Source organism: Orussus abietinus, unplaced genomic scaffold, assembly GCF_000612105.2.
Source record: "Orussus abietinus isolate OABI.00-Male unplaced genomic scaffold, Oabi_2.0 scaffold3, whole genome shotgun sequence".
In the NCBI taxonomy this organism is placed as follows: Eukaryota; Metazoa; Arthropoda; class Insecta; order Hymenoptera; family Orussidae; genus Orussus; species Orussus abietinus.
Window position 1 is genome coordinate 1,580,322 of NW_019395984.1, and position 15,603 is coordinate 1,595,924.

Below are 15,603 nucleotides of genomic sequence, written 5' to 3' on the forward strand. Positions count from 1 at the left end.
TGACGTTGATGAAGAGCCTCTTCGACCCGTGATATCTTGAAGTCGTCCTCGAGGCTCCAAAGGGGTCGAAATTCCGGGGGGGAATTGCCATTTTACTGTGGTTGTTTTATGTGGATGTGTCGGGTCGTTTAGTCTTCCCCGGCGGATTAATTGGGGTCCAATTTAGGGCCTTCGTTCACCGTCGGTTGCGCACTCGCTCATTTTAATAAGCGTGTTATCGTTCCAGTTACGGAATTCGACCGATGAGGGAACGCCAATTCCATTAATAATCGTTAACAAAAAGAAAATTCTTCACTTCAACCGTCGTTCTCAGTCGCCGTTTCAGTCGGTTCCGCGAAGTCTTGCGGTGCTGAGGATGATTTATGTGTTCGGTGTCGCAGAGTCGAGCCTCGTTTCTACGATGAAAATCCGGGTAGCTCTGCGCTCGCCAGATAGACTCCTAGGAGGAGTCGCATATGTTCAGCTATTTCGGAAGACAGGATTTTTGTACGGTAGATAATCCGTGTTGGGAAACGTGATTCGTGGATGAGTAAAATAGGCCGTCTATTTCGTGGAGTCTCTTCTGGGACAAGTATTTGATAGTCTTAGGTGTGGTTGGGCGGAACTTCCGGACGACGAGTCGCGAAGCTCTCCTCTGTCCTCGTCGTTCGATGGTTTTCTGCGGTCCTAGTTGTCGGTCGTTTCGCGAGGGGCCGCAACCACCGCCAAATTTAATGATAAAACTATACAATGAAATGTTCACTGTCAGTGATAACGTAGTCGTTAGGGAATTTGACGTGGGACCGTTGACCTGGTTGAGTGACCTGGGGTTGATCGTCTTTAATAGTCTTACCTATTCCTCCGTACGCTTAATAAGGTCTGATACCCATTAACGTTACGGGGAAGACCTGTTAGAGTACAAGGCAACGTTATTTTCCTTTCTTACAAAGGTATATTTTTTAGTTAAACAAGTAATATATAGATTTATATACGTAAATATAGAGTCCATTTCGACGAGGAGTGAATTTAAAGATAAATGTCCAAGATCATAAACGGTTATACCTTCTCGAATAAAATTTGATTACTCCTTAACTCTGATCTTTCCATTTTATTGCGACTACAAAAGGTCATGCTTTTCTGAACGTGACGTAATGAATGGCGAAAATGGAAATTACCATAGTGCTCTAATTAGTGACGACGCGATAATCGATGACTTTTTCAACAGCTCGAGATATTTACAAGATGAGACGCGGTCACCAACTAAGCTGCTGCTGGTTCTGGCGTAGAAGCTTGCGGCGAGTTGTTGGACCCTTCGAACTCCAAAAGCTCGATTAACACCTTTTTTCCATAAGGCGGGGGACCGATCAGCTTTTCAATATCTTCGTGAGACAGAGTCTCTCTTTTCAACAAGTTTGAAGCGATCTACAACATTTTATTTAGACAACGGACGCTTGGCCAAAATAAGTCATAATGGAGAAGTCATGAAATTGAGCTTACCAATTCCAACTTGTCCATGTTCTGTCGCAGTAACGTTTCCGTACTCGTATATGCCCTCGCGATCAATCTCCTTGCTTCCTCGTCCATCACATACGCCAGTTTCTTACTGTACAATTTCTTATTTTTCTAAAAAAAAAAAAAATACTCGCTTTAAGAGTCCTTAAAAAATTGCTTTATATTTTTTTCCTATCTATGAGGAATTTACCGTGGTAAGGTGTTCCTTGTCAAACGCAAGAAGACCTACGACAGGACTCATCCCAAACTCCTGGACTTGTGAGTATGCCATCTTGGTAACCTTGTCCAAGTCATTCTGCGCTCCTGTTGTGATTTTGTTGAAGACCAGACTCTCTGCCACCCTCCCACCGAGAGCCATGCACATCCTATCGAAGAGTTGCTCTTGATTGTAGAGTTTCTGGTCGGCAGGGGTGTATTGAGCGAAGCCCAAGGCCATGGTAGTTCTTGGAACTATGGTGACTTTGAGTAGAGCATCGGTGTGTTCCAAAAGCCAGCCAACCAAAGCATGCCCGGCTTCGTGATAGGCAACTACTCGTTTTTCCGAAGGCGAAATGGCATGGCTCTTCTTTTCCGTTCCTCCTACCGTTCTGTCGATCGCGTACATCAGATCACTTCCATCGACGATCTTTTTCTTAAATCTAGCGGCATGCAGAGCTGCCTCGTTGCATACGTTTGCTATGTCAGCGCCTGGAGATATTTAATTATGTAACTTTAGGCATTAGACGTTGAGGTAAATAAGTATTTTACCACTAAATCCAGGAGTAAGGTAGGCCAATCTTTTGGAGTAGGTCGAGGGAGCGTGCTCCAAAGTGATGCCCTTGAGGTGCTGCTCGAATATCTGCTTCCTCTCTTCCAAGGTAGGCAGGTCGATTAATATATGCCTATCGAATCTTCCAGGTCTTAAAAGGGCCTTGTCCAGAACCTCAGATCTGTTCGTAGACGCGAGAACGATGACGCCTTCCTTCGAGGACATACCATCCATCTCCACGAGCAGTTGGTTTAATGTCTGCTCCGATTCCCCAGAACTTTGGAAGGACAGTTCTTCTGCCCGCTTTTTGCCTATCGCGTCGATCTCGTCGATGTAAATTATGCTCGGTGCCCTGGAACAATGTACGTTCGTTGTACGGTTCTGAACCTCCGAGACAATGTTTAATTGAGTTTTCAGATTCATGCCTTTTTCGGCCTTCCTTGAATAAATCTCTAACTCTAGCTGCTCCAAGTCCTCCGATCATCTCAATGAACTCTGAACCATTCATGGATAGAAAAGGTACATTGGCTTCTGTTGCGACGGCCTTTGCCAAAAGTGTCTTTCCACAGCCAGGAGGGCCCAGAAGCAAGGCTCCTGAAAAAGTAATTTATATGAATGTTTATATTACTAGTATGATGATTTAATTTTATTGGGCAACAGGGTTAGAAATAAAAGAGACCTCTAGGAACTTTGGCACCAAGAGTTCGGTAGTGCTCCGGGTGTTTGAGGTAGTCAACGAATTCCATGATTTCAATTTTGGCTTCTTTCAGGCCGGCCACGTCAGCAAATCGTACGCCCTTTCCGGTTCCTGTCAATGGATCGACTAGAGTATATTTCGCGCTAGTCATTTGGGAGAAGATGTCCATTGAAAAATTTCCACGTAGTCTGCCTCGGAAAAGAGCTAGGATTAAGGTGATGAGAATAACCGATGCAATGATACTCGATATGACTTCTCCACTGCGTTCATAAACGATCTGCACTCCTTGATCTGGGAGGAAATAAAAATAAAAATTTCAAGGCTGCAATAATTTTTAATTTAGTCGTTGTTTTTATCGATCTATGTAAACATTCGTACCTGGTTTTATTCCAAGAGTATGTTCTGCTTCTCTAATTTTCTCTTCCAATTTGCTAATATCTGCTAATGACATATGGTACACAGGAAACAGTGCACGTCTACCCTTAATAATTGCGCCTGGGTAAAGGTATATAAAAACTGCCTCGAGTTCTGGTCTTACCACAAGCTCTTGGACTTCTCCTTTTGCCAACATTTCATGAACAAATTCATGCCAAGAGACTTGCGATGATTCCTAGAAGTTTAAAATATTATTATTAGACGACACATCGTAAAACTTGAATATTAAAGTTAATTCTATGCTGACCTCCAATATGTTATTCTTTGGTATTTTCGAGAAGAAAAACAATACAAGGTAGAAGGACAGCAACCATACAAACATTTTTATTAGGATAGGTAATAGCTTTTCAAAATCATCATCCTTCTTCGGCCCTTTTCCACTTCCTGATGGATTTGACGAATTGTCTTTCTGAAGTCTTCGATCTGAGGATGTGCTTAAGCTCCTTAAACATTGCCGATAACCAATAGTACCATTCAAATTACTGCGTCGTAATAATGACTGAAATGCCCGAAATTCCCTGCGCAGGTGTCTTAGGTTCTGAAAATAAAAATTCCCTTATCTTCCTAGGAAACCACGTACCAAATAAATAATCGAGACACGATAATTAAATCCAAATAAAATTGATTACTCACCTGATCCTGCAACCAAGTTTGAATGTATCTCTGATGCAATGAGGGAACCTGTCTTACCCCAGAATTTATTGATAGGGCGAGGAATGTTCTCGGCACGATAAAGCGTCGAGCAGAGCACTTTAAAAGGCTCTGCATGCTGATATTCTTCAATTTGCCCCGAACTTTATAAGAGACCGAACACTGAGCATGTCCTCTTTGAGGTTAGAATCGGTTCCACTGGCGAAGCGCACTGCGCACAAAACCACCGAAACTTATGCGTCAAATATATTATTTCTTGGGTACTTTTAACTGTGATCTAAGTGACGGCGCACTGTATCGTGCAATTCGTTACGTAAATTCATTAAAAACGTTCACGAAACCGACTAACGGGAGCCATTGTGGATAAGCTCCACAACTGAAAAATTGCGATGCTGCTACTGACTTGAGCGGATTGCCACCGATGGCGCCACGTAAGCCCTCAATGCAAATTCAAATTATCTCCTGCTTTAAAAAAAATCTCTATATATTAATAAATAGGAATACCTGCTGATATGAAATCCTACATATTTCTTAACGTTAATAGACTAATTCTATAAGAAATAGTATACAAAATATTACCGTGTACCCTGCGATCGGTAACTGGTATTCACGATTTGCAGGAAACGCCACCGATAGCGCCACTTATTAGCCATAGATTGTTTAAGAAATAAACACAACAGTGACATAATGACCTCATGATTTCATCGGGAATCCTATAATTTATAGGTACGTACTGTACTTAATGATGGCTCTATACCTCGTCTACTAACGAATTCCAGGATCGGAAATAGAAATATCCGCGATATGAGGAGTAAGGGGAATATTTTTATCCTGGACATGTTAACCACACTTTGTTGTTCTATCTCACCCATGCAGCGTCTCCACAAACACCATGAGCCCAGGAGGGGTATACGTTTTATGGGGTGTTTTGATAATGTCAGGATACGTCAGACAGGGTTTCCTATCTAATGGATCGTTTTCTCCGTTTTTTCCATTAGACCGCATCCTTTCCCGTAGTTCCGCGGTCATTGATACTACAGAACCGTTTTTACGTTTCCTTAATCGGCAACACACTTTCACGCCATATCTCTAAAGTACTTTGGCAGAAGCTTGCAAAGTTCATTACGAGGAGAGGGATTTTCAAAGGTATCAAGCAGAGCGGAGGATGAGGGGAGCATCTCTCTATGGGGAAACATTTGTTTCAGCTTAAAGTCTTTACCTGACCTTTGGCGGTATCCTCGAAAATTCGGCCATCTGGAAAGACTTGAAACGTGGAAGCGAAGATCGACAGTCTTTGGATTCATCGACAGCTTCGTCTTTACGTGCACTAGGCCGACATTCCCGGATATTCCGCGGAGAGAGAAGAGAGGGCATCAAGGAGGTACTAGTTTAATACATTATGGGAATGTAGCCTGGCCACGGGTTACCTCTTCTCGGCAGAATGACAATACTGGCAGATTAACCAGGGATTAAAGCCTACCGGCAAATGGCGCCACCAGCTAATCCGGTGAAGCCAAGAAATCGGCATTTAACTCGTCCGCAACGTGTCCGGAACTGACTGCGACCGGTTTACCCTTCTCGCAGCCATTTTCCCGGAAAATCCGAAGTCGCTCGCCACCATCTCCGAGGTGTCCCTTTTCACTGTGAAATTTTAATAATATTTCATGCGTTACCGAAAGGAAGTTACTAAAAGGAAGGAGCCTCCTCGGGGTGCGAAAAGGAGCCTTGGAGGCGGTTAGTGTCGTGCCCGAATCGATAGCGACATCAAAGGGCGGCGACAACGGATATGCGTAAACCAGGACGCGAATGCCGGCCGTTCTCGGGAAAACTCCATCAAAGAACCGCGGACGGATGGATGTAAGCGGCCGTTTAGCGAGAACTCGTCGCTAATTTTAATTGCGTCTTGATTTACGCGGGGGCGATATTTCTCGAACGAGGAGGTGGGAAGTCGTGCCGGGCCTCCGTCGAGACCCGCGGCGTTGACGTCGTTATTAGGCACCGTAAAACGCGCCCCGACGACCGAAACTCGCGACAAATTGCTCGTAAGCGCCCAGTAAACGCGAAATGTCGCCACTATTTCACAACACGGAATAGCGTTAACGTTTTCGAGACGCAGTCTTCCCGAGATTTACTCCCGTAAAGGATAGCGATATAATTTGTAAACGTAAAAGTGCCAGGGAAGGAGTTCTCGCGCGGATTCAAGATGGCGGCGCATTAAGTGGTTTACTTCGATGAGCACTCGAGTCGGCGAGTGGCAAACGTGCGTAGATAAGTACCAAGGCGATTCGGTTTGGTTTAATACCACGGTCCGTCACCCCGAGGGTGTTTTCACGGAAAACAAAGAAACCCAGCCCTCTATCGATATTTCCGTCTACTCCTCCACCTTCGGCGCTCTTCTTCGAGCGCGCGCACTGTCGGCCGACCCGCCTCCACGGCTCCCCTTTGCTTTCGCCCCTTTATTTCCGCCAAGCTGGTCAAAATGGGAGCTCTACTCGCAATCGCGTCTAGAAACGTTCGAAAATTCGTAATTCTACAATTAATTCTACTAAACCTCGGGTTTTCACGTCCCTTGCATCCAAGATGGTCAGGACTACCGAAAGAGGCGCGAGACGAGGGAGTCAATCCGATGCTTTGTTTGTCACTTTTCCGTTTCCTTAACAAATCGGTTTCCACGCGCAATCGAGATCGTAGGGCGAGTCCTTCCTGCGTTTCAAAGGGCGTTTCTTTCGGGTCCATCTGCAAAGACTTAGCATCAGTCACGGATATCCTCGCACGGACAGGACGTTCAGGACCGCCCGGGACCGCCCCGGACCGGCGAGCTTCGACCGCTCCCGGCAGACAGCGTGGCACCGAAAATGTCTCCACGGCGGCAATAAGGAAGTGGCCTACTGCTTAAAAAAACAGAGGCCCTCTAATATCGTAGGTCGAGCCTGAGAAAACAGACTCGCCGACTTAGTGCTCGGGAAAGTCTCACGAACCTCCGATCGACTCCGTTCTCGAGTCGTTCTCTTCAATACCACGCATCGACGTTAAACACCCAAGATGTCGTTATCGCATCGCTTTCCAATCTTGGAGCTCCGTTTTTAGTAAATTTTCCAGTCGGTAATAAGAATCACAGGTGGATTTAAGTGCGCCCAGCGAAGTGTCAATTTCAGCCGATTTTAATCCGATCTAATCATGATACGACCGAGGGGTGCATCAGGTGTAAAATCGAAGTGGATATCCGAAAGTGTCTCTCCAGGCCCACAAAGGGCCCTTGTTGTAGGTCCTCCACTGTTTCGTCGTTAAACCGTGAAAGACCGGCGCACTCATCCGGGGTCCCTTTGGCAGGGGCCCACCCCGGGCCCATCTCGGCAGACAGCGTGGCACCCTCGACTTTCGGAGGCGAGTCATCGGCCAATGGCCAACCCTCCGGTTAGCCTAATTAATGGCCCGACGAAAGCTAAGGCCTCGCCGTTTTCCTGCATTCCCTGGCCATCCCGGATCCCCGTTTGCAGATGGGAACCCCGAGGATTTTCTGGGTCACGAACCCGACTCCTTCGCTTTCCTAAACGCGCCTAAACGAACCATTAGACGTTTGTTTCCCGACCGGCCTGCTTTACGCTCCTTCCTCCCTTTACGGCGCTTTCCGTCGACGGATGCTCGGCGTGCCGAAACCTTGAACCTCGAGTTCCGGGCCGTTTCCTGGCGGGCGTAAAAAGCTGAGAGCAATGAGAACGCGCGACTCATCGGTAGACACCCTGGGCTCAAAGCTTCGCGGGTAATGGTGCTTGAAGGAGCGACAGGGCCTCCACTGCGCGAAAAGGAGCACCGTGAAAAAACCTCCCGACGACGACGACGACGACTCGTATATCACGAGGAGCGTTCGACCGTCTGATCGCGGCGTCCCTCACTCTCTCTGTCGGCACTCGATCCTTAGAAAAAGGGAAGAGCCAAATCGTGCACCTTCTAGGACCTCGCTCGGACTTCCTCGATGAAACCCTCGAACTCCGTCGTGAATATTCTAGAGTTACATCCGAAACCCTAGGAAATGATTTTCCACCGAGTCCTTCGTCGGCATCGAGGAGGCGTGGCGCGTCGACGGGGTCGCTTCCGTTGGTCGTTACCACCGACGAGGCCAGCTTGGAAAGTCAATCCTTCGGGTCGATAGCTCGAAGATCTGCCTCTGGCCAACTTTGAGGTCTCGGGGCCTGGCGTTCTCGTTAGCGGGCGGGCCCCTCGACGACGGCTGCTTCCGTCCCCGAGGAGAGCCAAGATGTACCGCTTTTTTACGTGCACGGGGCACGGATTCCAGGCTAGGAGAAGGTCTCTCGAGAGAACCGAGATTGAAGCCCCAAATCACGGAGTTGATCGATCGAGGACGTTCGTGAGGCCGGCGCAGGTTCTTGGGCACAAAGATGGCGGCGGGCTTTGGGACGCCTTTGATGCCTCGGGTTATTTCAGGACGGTGGACGGACGTCGAAACCGAATTCGTAATGGCAGGGGATTCCTGGTGGCGAATCTCCGAGACGCGAGGCCTCGGCGTCGGTTCTGCACTTTTTTCCGAAAACGCGAGACCAAGGGGGTAGGATTGGGAATTTGCTCGGGAAGAGACTCGGACCTCGGGGACGCCTGGCCTGTCAGAAAGCAAATTCCATCCGGAGCCCACTTCACTCGGGTCCACTCGACTCGAGAAGAAGTGAATGAATCGCGCGGAGTGAGTCGAGCTCGCCCCTGGACGACTTCTCAATGGAAGCGAAAGAAACCCGTGTGGTCATCTCGAGAGGTAGAGCAGCCCGATCGGACTTCGGGATGCTGCGTCACTCACCTCGCGTTTCGAGCCCACAATGGACCGTCGTTCCCTGGGGAGACGCGACCGTCGAATAAAAAATCGCCGGAGTGTCGAGGGCGCGAGTCAAAGGGTTGGGCAGCGTCGAGGAGGAATCCCCGAGGAAAGTTGATCGCGACGAGAGCGGAGAGCCGGGGAAAGGGCGAGAGAGCGAGGAGAAATGAGAAGCCCGAAAGAGGGAGAGGGTAAGGACGAGGCGCACTCGAGAGCTCTGTTGGTTTTGGCTCCGGGCCTTGCGCTCAGGTTGGACGGATGGAAATATCGGCCGCCAAAATAATTCGACAAGAAGGGCGACTCGGCGCATCCTCGACTGCGTTTCGATTGGCGAGCCTTTCAAACGGCGGAGTAGCTCCTAGAGTATCTTGCCTCACGCCGGGCTCGGTATATCATTCGTCGATGAATTGGTCCCAGAAGGCGCCGCTAAGATATTTCCGACGGCTCCGACGTCGACCCCTAAATCGAAATCGTCGGTGGTCTGACTTTCCCGAATATCCCTCGATTGTGCAGAAAAATTGGCGAGAAAGCAAAAGAGGTCGTCTCGTCGGAAAGAAAGTCGGAAAGGAGCCTCGGAGGCGGCTGTGTATTTAAAGCCCCTGCCGCGTGTGCCGTGTCGGTTCCTCGGGGCGCGGCCCAAAATTCGAGAAAGGCCAAAAAATTCAAGCTAACCCGGGACACGAGTCACCCATCGTTCCCGAAATACGCATCAGGTGGGGTCTACTTCGTGCCCCCTTTGAATGGCCTTTTAATTTTTAATCGCCGCACTTCTTACTCGAGAGGGACGCACAGTGGAACCTTTATTGGCACACCGCGGCAGGCACGAGTCGCAAACCGAACGAGTCCTCGAGTACGTTTGCGGCCATGGCACGAACTCGCCTACGCAAGCACCGGCTTACGTGGATTACTCTTAACTCTGGCCGAACAGAAGTGCTCTGTCCGCCTCTATCCCGCCCAGGAAGAAACCAGGAATCGTCCCTCCTCGTTTTTTCCCCATCTCGCTGGCCGGAGCGGTGCCGGAATTTATCGCCTGGGTCCTTCGGGAGCGGCCTTTCCGCGTCCTTTGTTTCGACCATCCGGTTCCGGTAGGTTATCTTACATTACACAGTTCCCCACGTGGTCCATTGTTGGCCACATGTGCCGCACTTCGGGAGGTTTGCTCATGGCGGCCTCTTTAACCCAGTGAGCCGCCATAGGGCGGTTCGGGGCGAGATAAGGTACTGGTTGTAAATCCCGGGCAACCCGTTGAAATTTTCCCTAAACAAGGAAAATTGGCCATCTCGGATCCAGGAAGAGCAAGGCGAGAGGGGTAAAGTAGGTTCGCGAGTCCAGAAGTGCAAGGAAGCACCCCTTCCTCGGGGGTGCCGCCACCCAGTCAGCGACTTCTAATAAACGAGTAAATAATTTCGGTCACGTTCCGGCATCCCGGCACAATGGCACCTCTTTAAATAGGATTATATTAAGCTGTTTCACCGCGGGCTGAATGGGGGCCGAATTGAGGACGTCGGAGATGTTTTGGTAGGCGAGCCACCCCGAAGAAGAGGACCAGGACCGAGAGGAGACCGGCGTGAAAAAGGGGGAGATGACAGGTGAATGGTCACGAGCAGAAACGCACATCGGGCCTGTCCCTTTTTACGGCAGCTTCTTTTTTTTTTCCCACGTCCCGAGGACGTACTTGTCGACGCATCCTCCGGACTCTCTTCGACGATCACCTTAAGCGTTGCCCAAGACCCCGAGGAAGATCTCCTTTGTGGTCAGGATATTGGCCAGCTCCCGGGTCCAGCCCTAAGGCGTTGCACCTGCAATCGACCTCTTCTCGGTTGACCGAGTCCGCAAAATTAAATCAAGGGGGCGTCTAAAAATGCAATAACTACAAACAATGACTACAAACGCCCACGCGATGGAAAAATGTCTATCGTGGAAAAGAGAGGCCGGAAGGACAAGCGACGATCAGAAGTCGGCGCACAAAGGACGGTCCCTTTCGACGCCTCGACGTTAAAGACCACAATTAAGGTCGATCTGACTGCCTCGAGAGTTCCTGTTCCTCCGGTGGATTAGCGTAGGAGATTTCCTTCTAGACGACGGTTTGACAGGAAGCGTTCACGTGGCGGATTGGCCCTGGGATTACGCTTCGACCTCGCTCTGCAGGTCCTGGGAGTAAGGTAGGACCTCCCGGGGAGGTCGTTTAAAGGATTACCCCTGGAGGTCGCCTCGTGTCAAAACACCCGTTCCGGAAGGTGGCTTGACTTCCTTAAAGTCCGGCAGGACCTGAAGAAATTAGAGACGAGCTGACGAGAAAAATCCTTCCCCATCCCCGGACGAGGAAATTCGGAGCGCGGTGAAAGCGCCGTTCCCGGCCGCGAAATGGCAGCCATTGTCGAAGAGCTCACGTATACGTCGCTACACACCTCGTAACGAAGTGACAGGTCGACTACCGTGCAGGAAAGTCCGAAGTAACTCGAATGACGGCTCGATTGTCCCACCTTCGCGTTTCGAGGCTCGTTAGCGAGACATTCGAGGTGCCTCTGGACGTGGGGCTGAAACATTCCCAAATTAAAGAAAAAGTAGTCACTCCTCTCGCCTCGCCTTGCGACTCCAAGGACGCTCTTCTCTCTCGAGGTCCATCCTTGTTTATTGCCTCTTCATCTTCGACGTCTCAAATTGGGCCGGAATCGACGCCGGTCCGTAAACGGGCCACTTGGCCTCTAAATCACGAGCTAACTCGCCGATCGTCTAATTGCCGCGTCGATGTAGTTAGCACCTAACCAGTAATAGCACCCTCAACGTCCACCGACGCGTTCCGCGGCGAGTTTAATCAACAGAAGTCCCGCCAGTATCAACACGATGCTGGTCAGGATGGATCCCACTACGGACTGATGGGCAGGGCAACCAACTCCGTGGTTTGGCACGCGTCTAGAAATTCGCGAGAAATCACGAGTCGGCCGTCGTTCCGGCAGTCGGGCATCTAGGCTGCGACGACGTCCCTTGGCATTGTCGTAAGGGACGAAACGGAGCAGACCTCGAGGCCAGATATATCGGCACCGCACGACTGAGAATATTCCGTCAGTCGTCGGGAGCGCTCGTTAGCGGCATCCGTCAGAGACGGTCGAAGACGGCGAGCGTCGCGGCGCCTCCGTCGCCCGCTCGAAATAATTCCCGGGGACGAGGCGCGTAATGGCCACTGCCTCGTCCCTCGGGGTTGCTCCTTCTCTCGGCTCTTGGAACTGGGGTACAAAAGGAAAACGGACCACGCGGGGCATTTCTTGTAAATCGAGAAGATTTCTTTAATCTTTCTAATTAAACACTTTTTCTTCATTAGGAGAGGAGGACTCTCCTGCGCGCAGGTCGGGGAATTTTAACATCGGCGTTCGAACTTCCCCTGGGATCGGGGATATTAGACCGGGAGGGCCGGGACTTAGGGTAATAAAGGCGGATAAGCCATTGAGAAGGTAAGTAAGAGAGATTCCGCGTATCGTCGGTAATGGCGGCCGCAGGTGGCTGCGCGGGGATGAACTCGCCGCGGCTGGCGCTGTTTTCAGAACAAACCGGCGAGCTTACACTCATAACAGGAAAAATATTAAATCACCATCCCGCTCTCGCCTCCGCCGCCGTCTCGAGTGCGGGAGGATCTCGCGGAAATTGGCCCGGTTTCGGGCATATTGCCTTTAAGGATAAGAGTCCTTTAATCGGGCCGCCTCGCGACGAGTGATCTCGGAAAGGTACCCCGGCTCCGTGCGGGATTTCCCCCCACGTGGAGAAAAAGGGAAACGGGAGTCCACGGGACGTAATCGTCCCTCAATGACTGCTCAAACGAGCCCTGAAAGCCGGCGACCTCGAAGAGGCTTTCCACGGTTCACTTGTCGACCCGAAGACGAATCGGGCCCCGTTTTAGGGCCCCGCATTGTGGCGGTCCTCCACGCTACGAGGGAGCGATTCGTCCCGATTCTCGGCCGGCTTTTCGTTGGCCGTTAAGCCGCATCAACGACGCCCCGATTGAGCCATTATGCCGGACGCGTAATACCATTCCCGAAATTGGACAACCCGCCACGACTCCGCGGGAGACCTCGGTGCACAATGCCCTTGCGTAAGGTATACCTAACCGAGAATAAAGAGGGCTGATTTACCGTGAAATTCGTTAAATGCCGGTGGGCCACTGCCTGCCGCGTCCCCTCCACCCTCTACTGTTGCCCCCAACCACCGATAATGGCCTCGTCTTCGAGGGCGTCCGAAATCGATTTAAATACCGCGCCTAAAGGCCCCTTCTCGAGTAAACGAGACATCTGAAAATGGCTGGTTACAAATTCCAGCGACAAGTCTGGGCGAATCGATCCGAGGCCATTTGAAGGCCTCGTCATCGACTACTCGTTGCAGAGACCGCGTTGCCACCAAACAAGATGGCGGCGCGCGGGCCGAGTATAAGGCTCTTTTGACGAGGGCGGCAGTTTGGCTTCGAAAATCAAAGAAACAACGGCGGCATTGTACTTTTGCAGCCTCCCATAATGGGAAGCGCCCTCGGCGGAGATCACCTCGGGCTGTGCTCGCGTTCGGATACAATGCTCGATACACGGCTTGCATTGAGTCGCGGTGGAGTACAATGGCGCGCGCGACACCGGGATGAGGTACGCCCCGGTGGAGTCGGGCAACGACTTAATGCTATTTAGGTTTCGTTAGGTATTATGCGCGTGGCGTGTGCGCTGGTACGCGAAAACGCATCCCTGGGCTCGACAACAATGGGACGGTGCATCATCCCTCGTGTTCGGTGCATCGGCTTCCTGAAATCCAGGATGGCCGGGTACTACCTCGATAAAGGCGCCGCCGTAAACGCCAGGAACCTCATTTTGAAATATTTCGAATTTGGGGCCGATCCTCGGTGATTCGAGGTAATCGGTGATTCCCCGGTAACGTCTCGAGGAAGTACCATTCCAGGAAGGAGATCCATTTAGGCGTTTAATAGCGTGTTCGGTGTCAGGATGCTCGGGGACGTGGGTGTAAACAGGAGCGGTGTCGGCCGGCATATGGGTCCACGTATACGGGGGTTGAACACCCTAAAATTAGCCCCGGAGCACTCGCTGCAGCCACACGCGGCGTGCAATGCGAGAGCGTGGAAAGAAAAAAAAAAAATGCTTACATTATCATCCGTAATTTCGTAAACACCCGCCGCGCCGGCTCGAAACGCTGACCCTATAAGGGACGGCGGAGGCGTCGCGTGTGGCCGACATTCTGAAAAGTCGTAGGAAGCTCCTTGAGGGTGCCCCTTGCTTTGTAATTCCCGGCATTCGGGGCTATCGTATCGTTTGGACCTCGCGGAATTGCCGTCGCAGCTCATTAAACCGCGTTAATTAGTACCGCGTCGACGTGTGCAGGGAATAACGCGCGGCGCGTCCCTATGGCCGCGGGCGCCGCCATATTGGTTGGCAACCCCTCTATCCACGAGCGCGCCAATTAAACGGCAATTCCCCAAGTAGAGAGCCGGAATTCCGTGGCGGTCCTCTCTCTCGCATCCCGGAATTGTCCCGGAAAATTCGGCCGCGCGCGAAATGTCTCGCAAAATGAATGTTTTCGCCCAGCCAATTTAGCATTTAATGTCATAATTACCTTCGCGCTCTCTCGGCGCGGCCGATGTTTACTTTATTTCGGATTAACGGGCTGCGGCCGCGCGGATCCGCGTCCCCGTTCCGTCCCGTCGATTTATTTATTGTAAACGCGGATTATCGGCAATACTCGCGCGGCCGATGTCGGGAATAAAGCGGGGAAATTCGTTAAGTACATCCAGTGGCTGAAGGACGGACAGCGGGAACCAAGATGGCGGCCGGCCGGCCCTCGGCAGGCTTCCGCCCGTGACTTTTTTCGAATCGCAAACTCGACGCGCATTTAAAACGAGGAAGAGGACGGAGGGGTAGAAGAGGAGCGAACGAACCTCGGGGAGGAGACGAAAACGACTCTGATTTCCGCGATTCGGGGGAAGGGGCGAGGAGGCGCGGCCGGGCAGGAAAAGAGAGGTTAGGTTAGGTAACGGAGCGCGATTCCCGGCTCGCGTTTTGCCGGGGGTGCCTGGGAACCGCGCACCTGTTCTTCCCTGGCCGAGAGACGAACGAGGAACGAGGAACCAGAGGTTCCCGGCTCCAAGTTCTCAGTGGTTCGCAACGAGTCTTGCCAAAGCAGCTGGAGGTCCTAATTTCGGGGGAACCTCGCGCCAAGTACACGGGGAAATTTTCGTCGAGCGATCGTTAAGGGGGAAAGAAGCGCGCAGAAGGGAAACCCGGAGGGACAAGCTCACTTTGGTTTTTGTCGAACGGGAAGCCCGAACCACGTGTGCGCGTACTAACGCCTCCGAGGGACGCGCTCTTTTGCCGGAGCGCACCGAATGTTTGTTTGACCAAGCCCGGGCTCCCAAGCTTTTTACAATAAATTGATCTAGCGCTAATACGGCCACGTGTGAAGGGCCGCCCTCGAGGTTTCCCCCCGACGGAGAGCTTTCGGCTGAAAGTTGCCGGAACCGGGCGAAATTGGGTGAAGTCCAGGCGGGGACGGAGAATCCCGAGGTGTCGGTCGGGATTAGGCAAAGGTTCCCGAAGGACGTGATGCCGGCCCCGTGGAAGGTATTCGAGAAATCCGACCAACCGGAAGCCGAGCCCTCCTAGAGGCGGCCCGTTTGCCGAAAGCATCAGCCGGGATAACTCGGAGCGTATTTGCTCCCTTAAGGGGTGACTTCTGAACCCTCCTCCGGCACCGCCCTGGACCTAAGTACACACGCCGTCG

The 15,603-nt window shown here is 51.3% G+C and overlaps 1 protein-coding gene across 2 annotated transcripts; it reads right to left on the minus strand.

Moving 5' to 3' along the window:
* Positions 1-764: 764 nt before the first annotated feature.
* On the minus strand, positions 765-4,388 carry LOC105699200 (paraplegin). Of its 2 annotated transcripts, XR_001104004.1 has the most exons (10): positions 4,005-4,388; positions 3,619-3,909; positions 3,315-3,546; positions 2,919-3,227; positions 2,665-2,833; positions 2,239-2,591; positions 1,682-2,178; positions 1,477-1,602; positions 1,155-1,401; positions 765-887 (listed from the first exon to the last, which is right to left on the minus strand). XR_001104004.1 is itself a non-coding variant. In XM_012424022.1 (9 exons), exons 1-9 carry the CDS (start codon positions 4,137-4,139, stop codon positions 1,240-1,242), a joined length of 2,274 nt encoding a protein of 757 aa, XP_012279445.1. In that variant the 5' UTR covers positions 4,140-4,388; the 3' UTR covers positions 1,068-1,239. The 2 variants fall into 2 exon arrangements, 1 of the variants encoding a protein (XP_012279445.1); XM_012424022.1 differs by lacking the exon at positions 765-887 and having other exon boundaries at positions 1,068-1,401.
* Between the last annotated feature and the right edge of the window lie 11,215 nt (positions 4,389-15,603).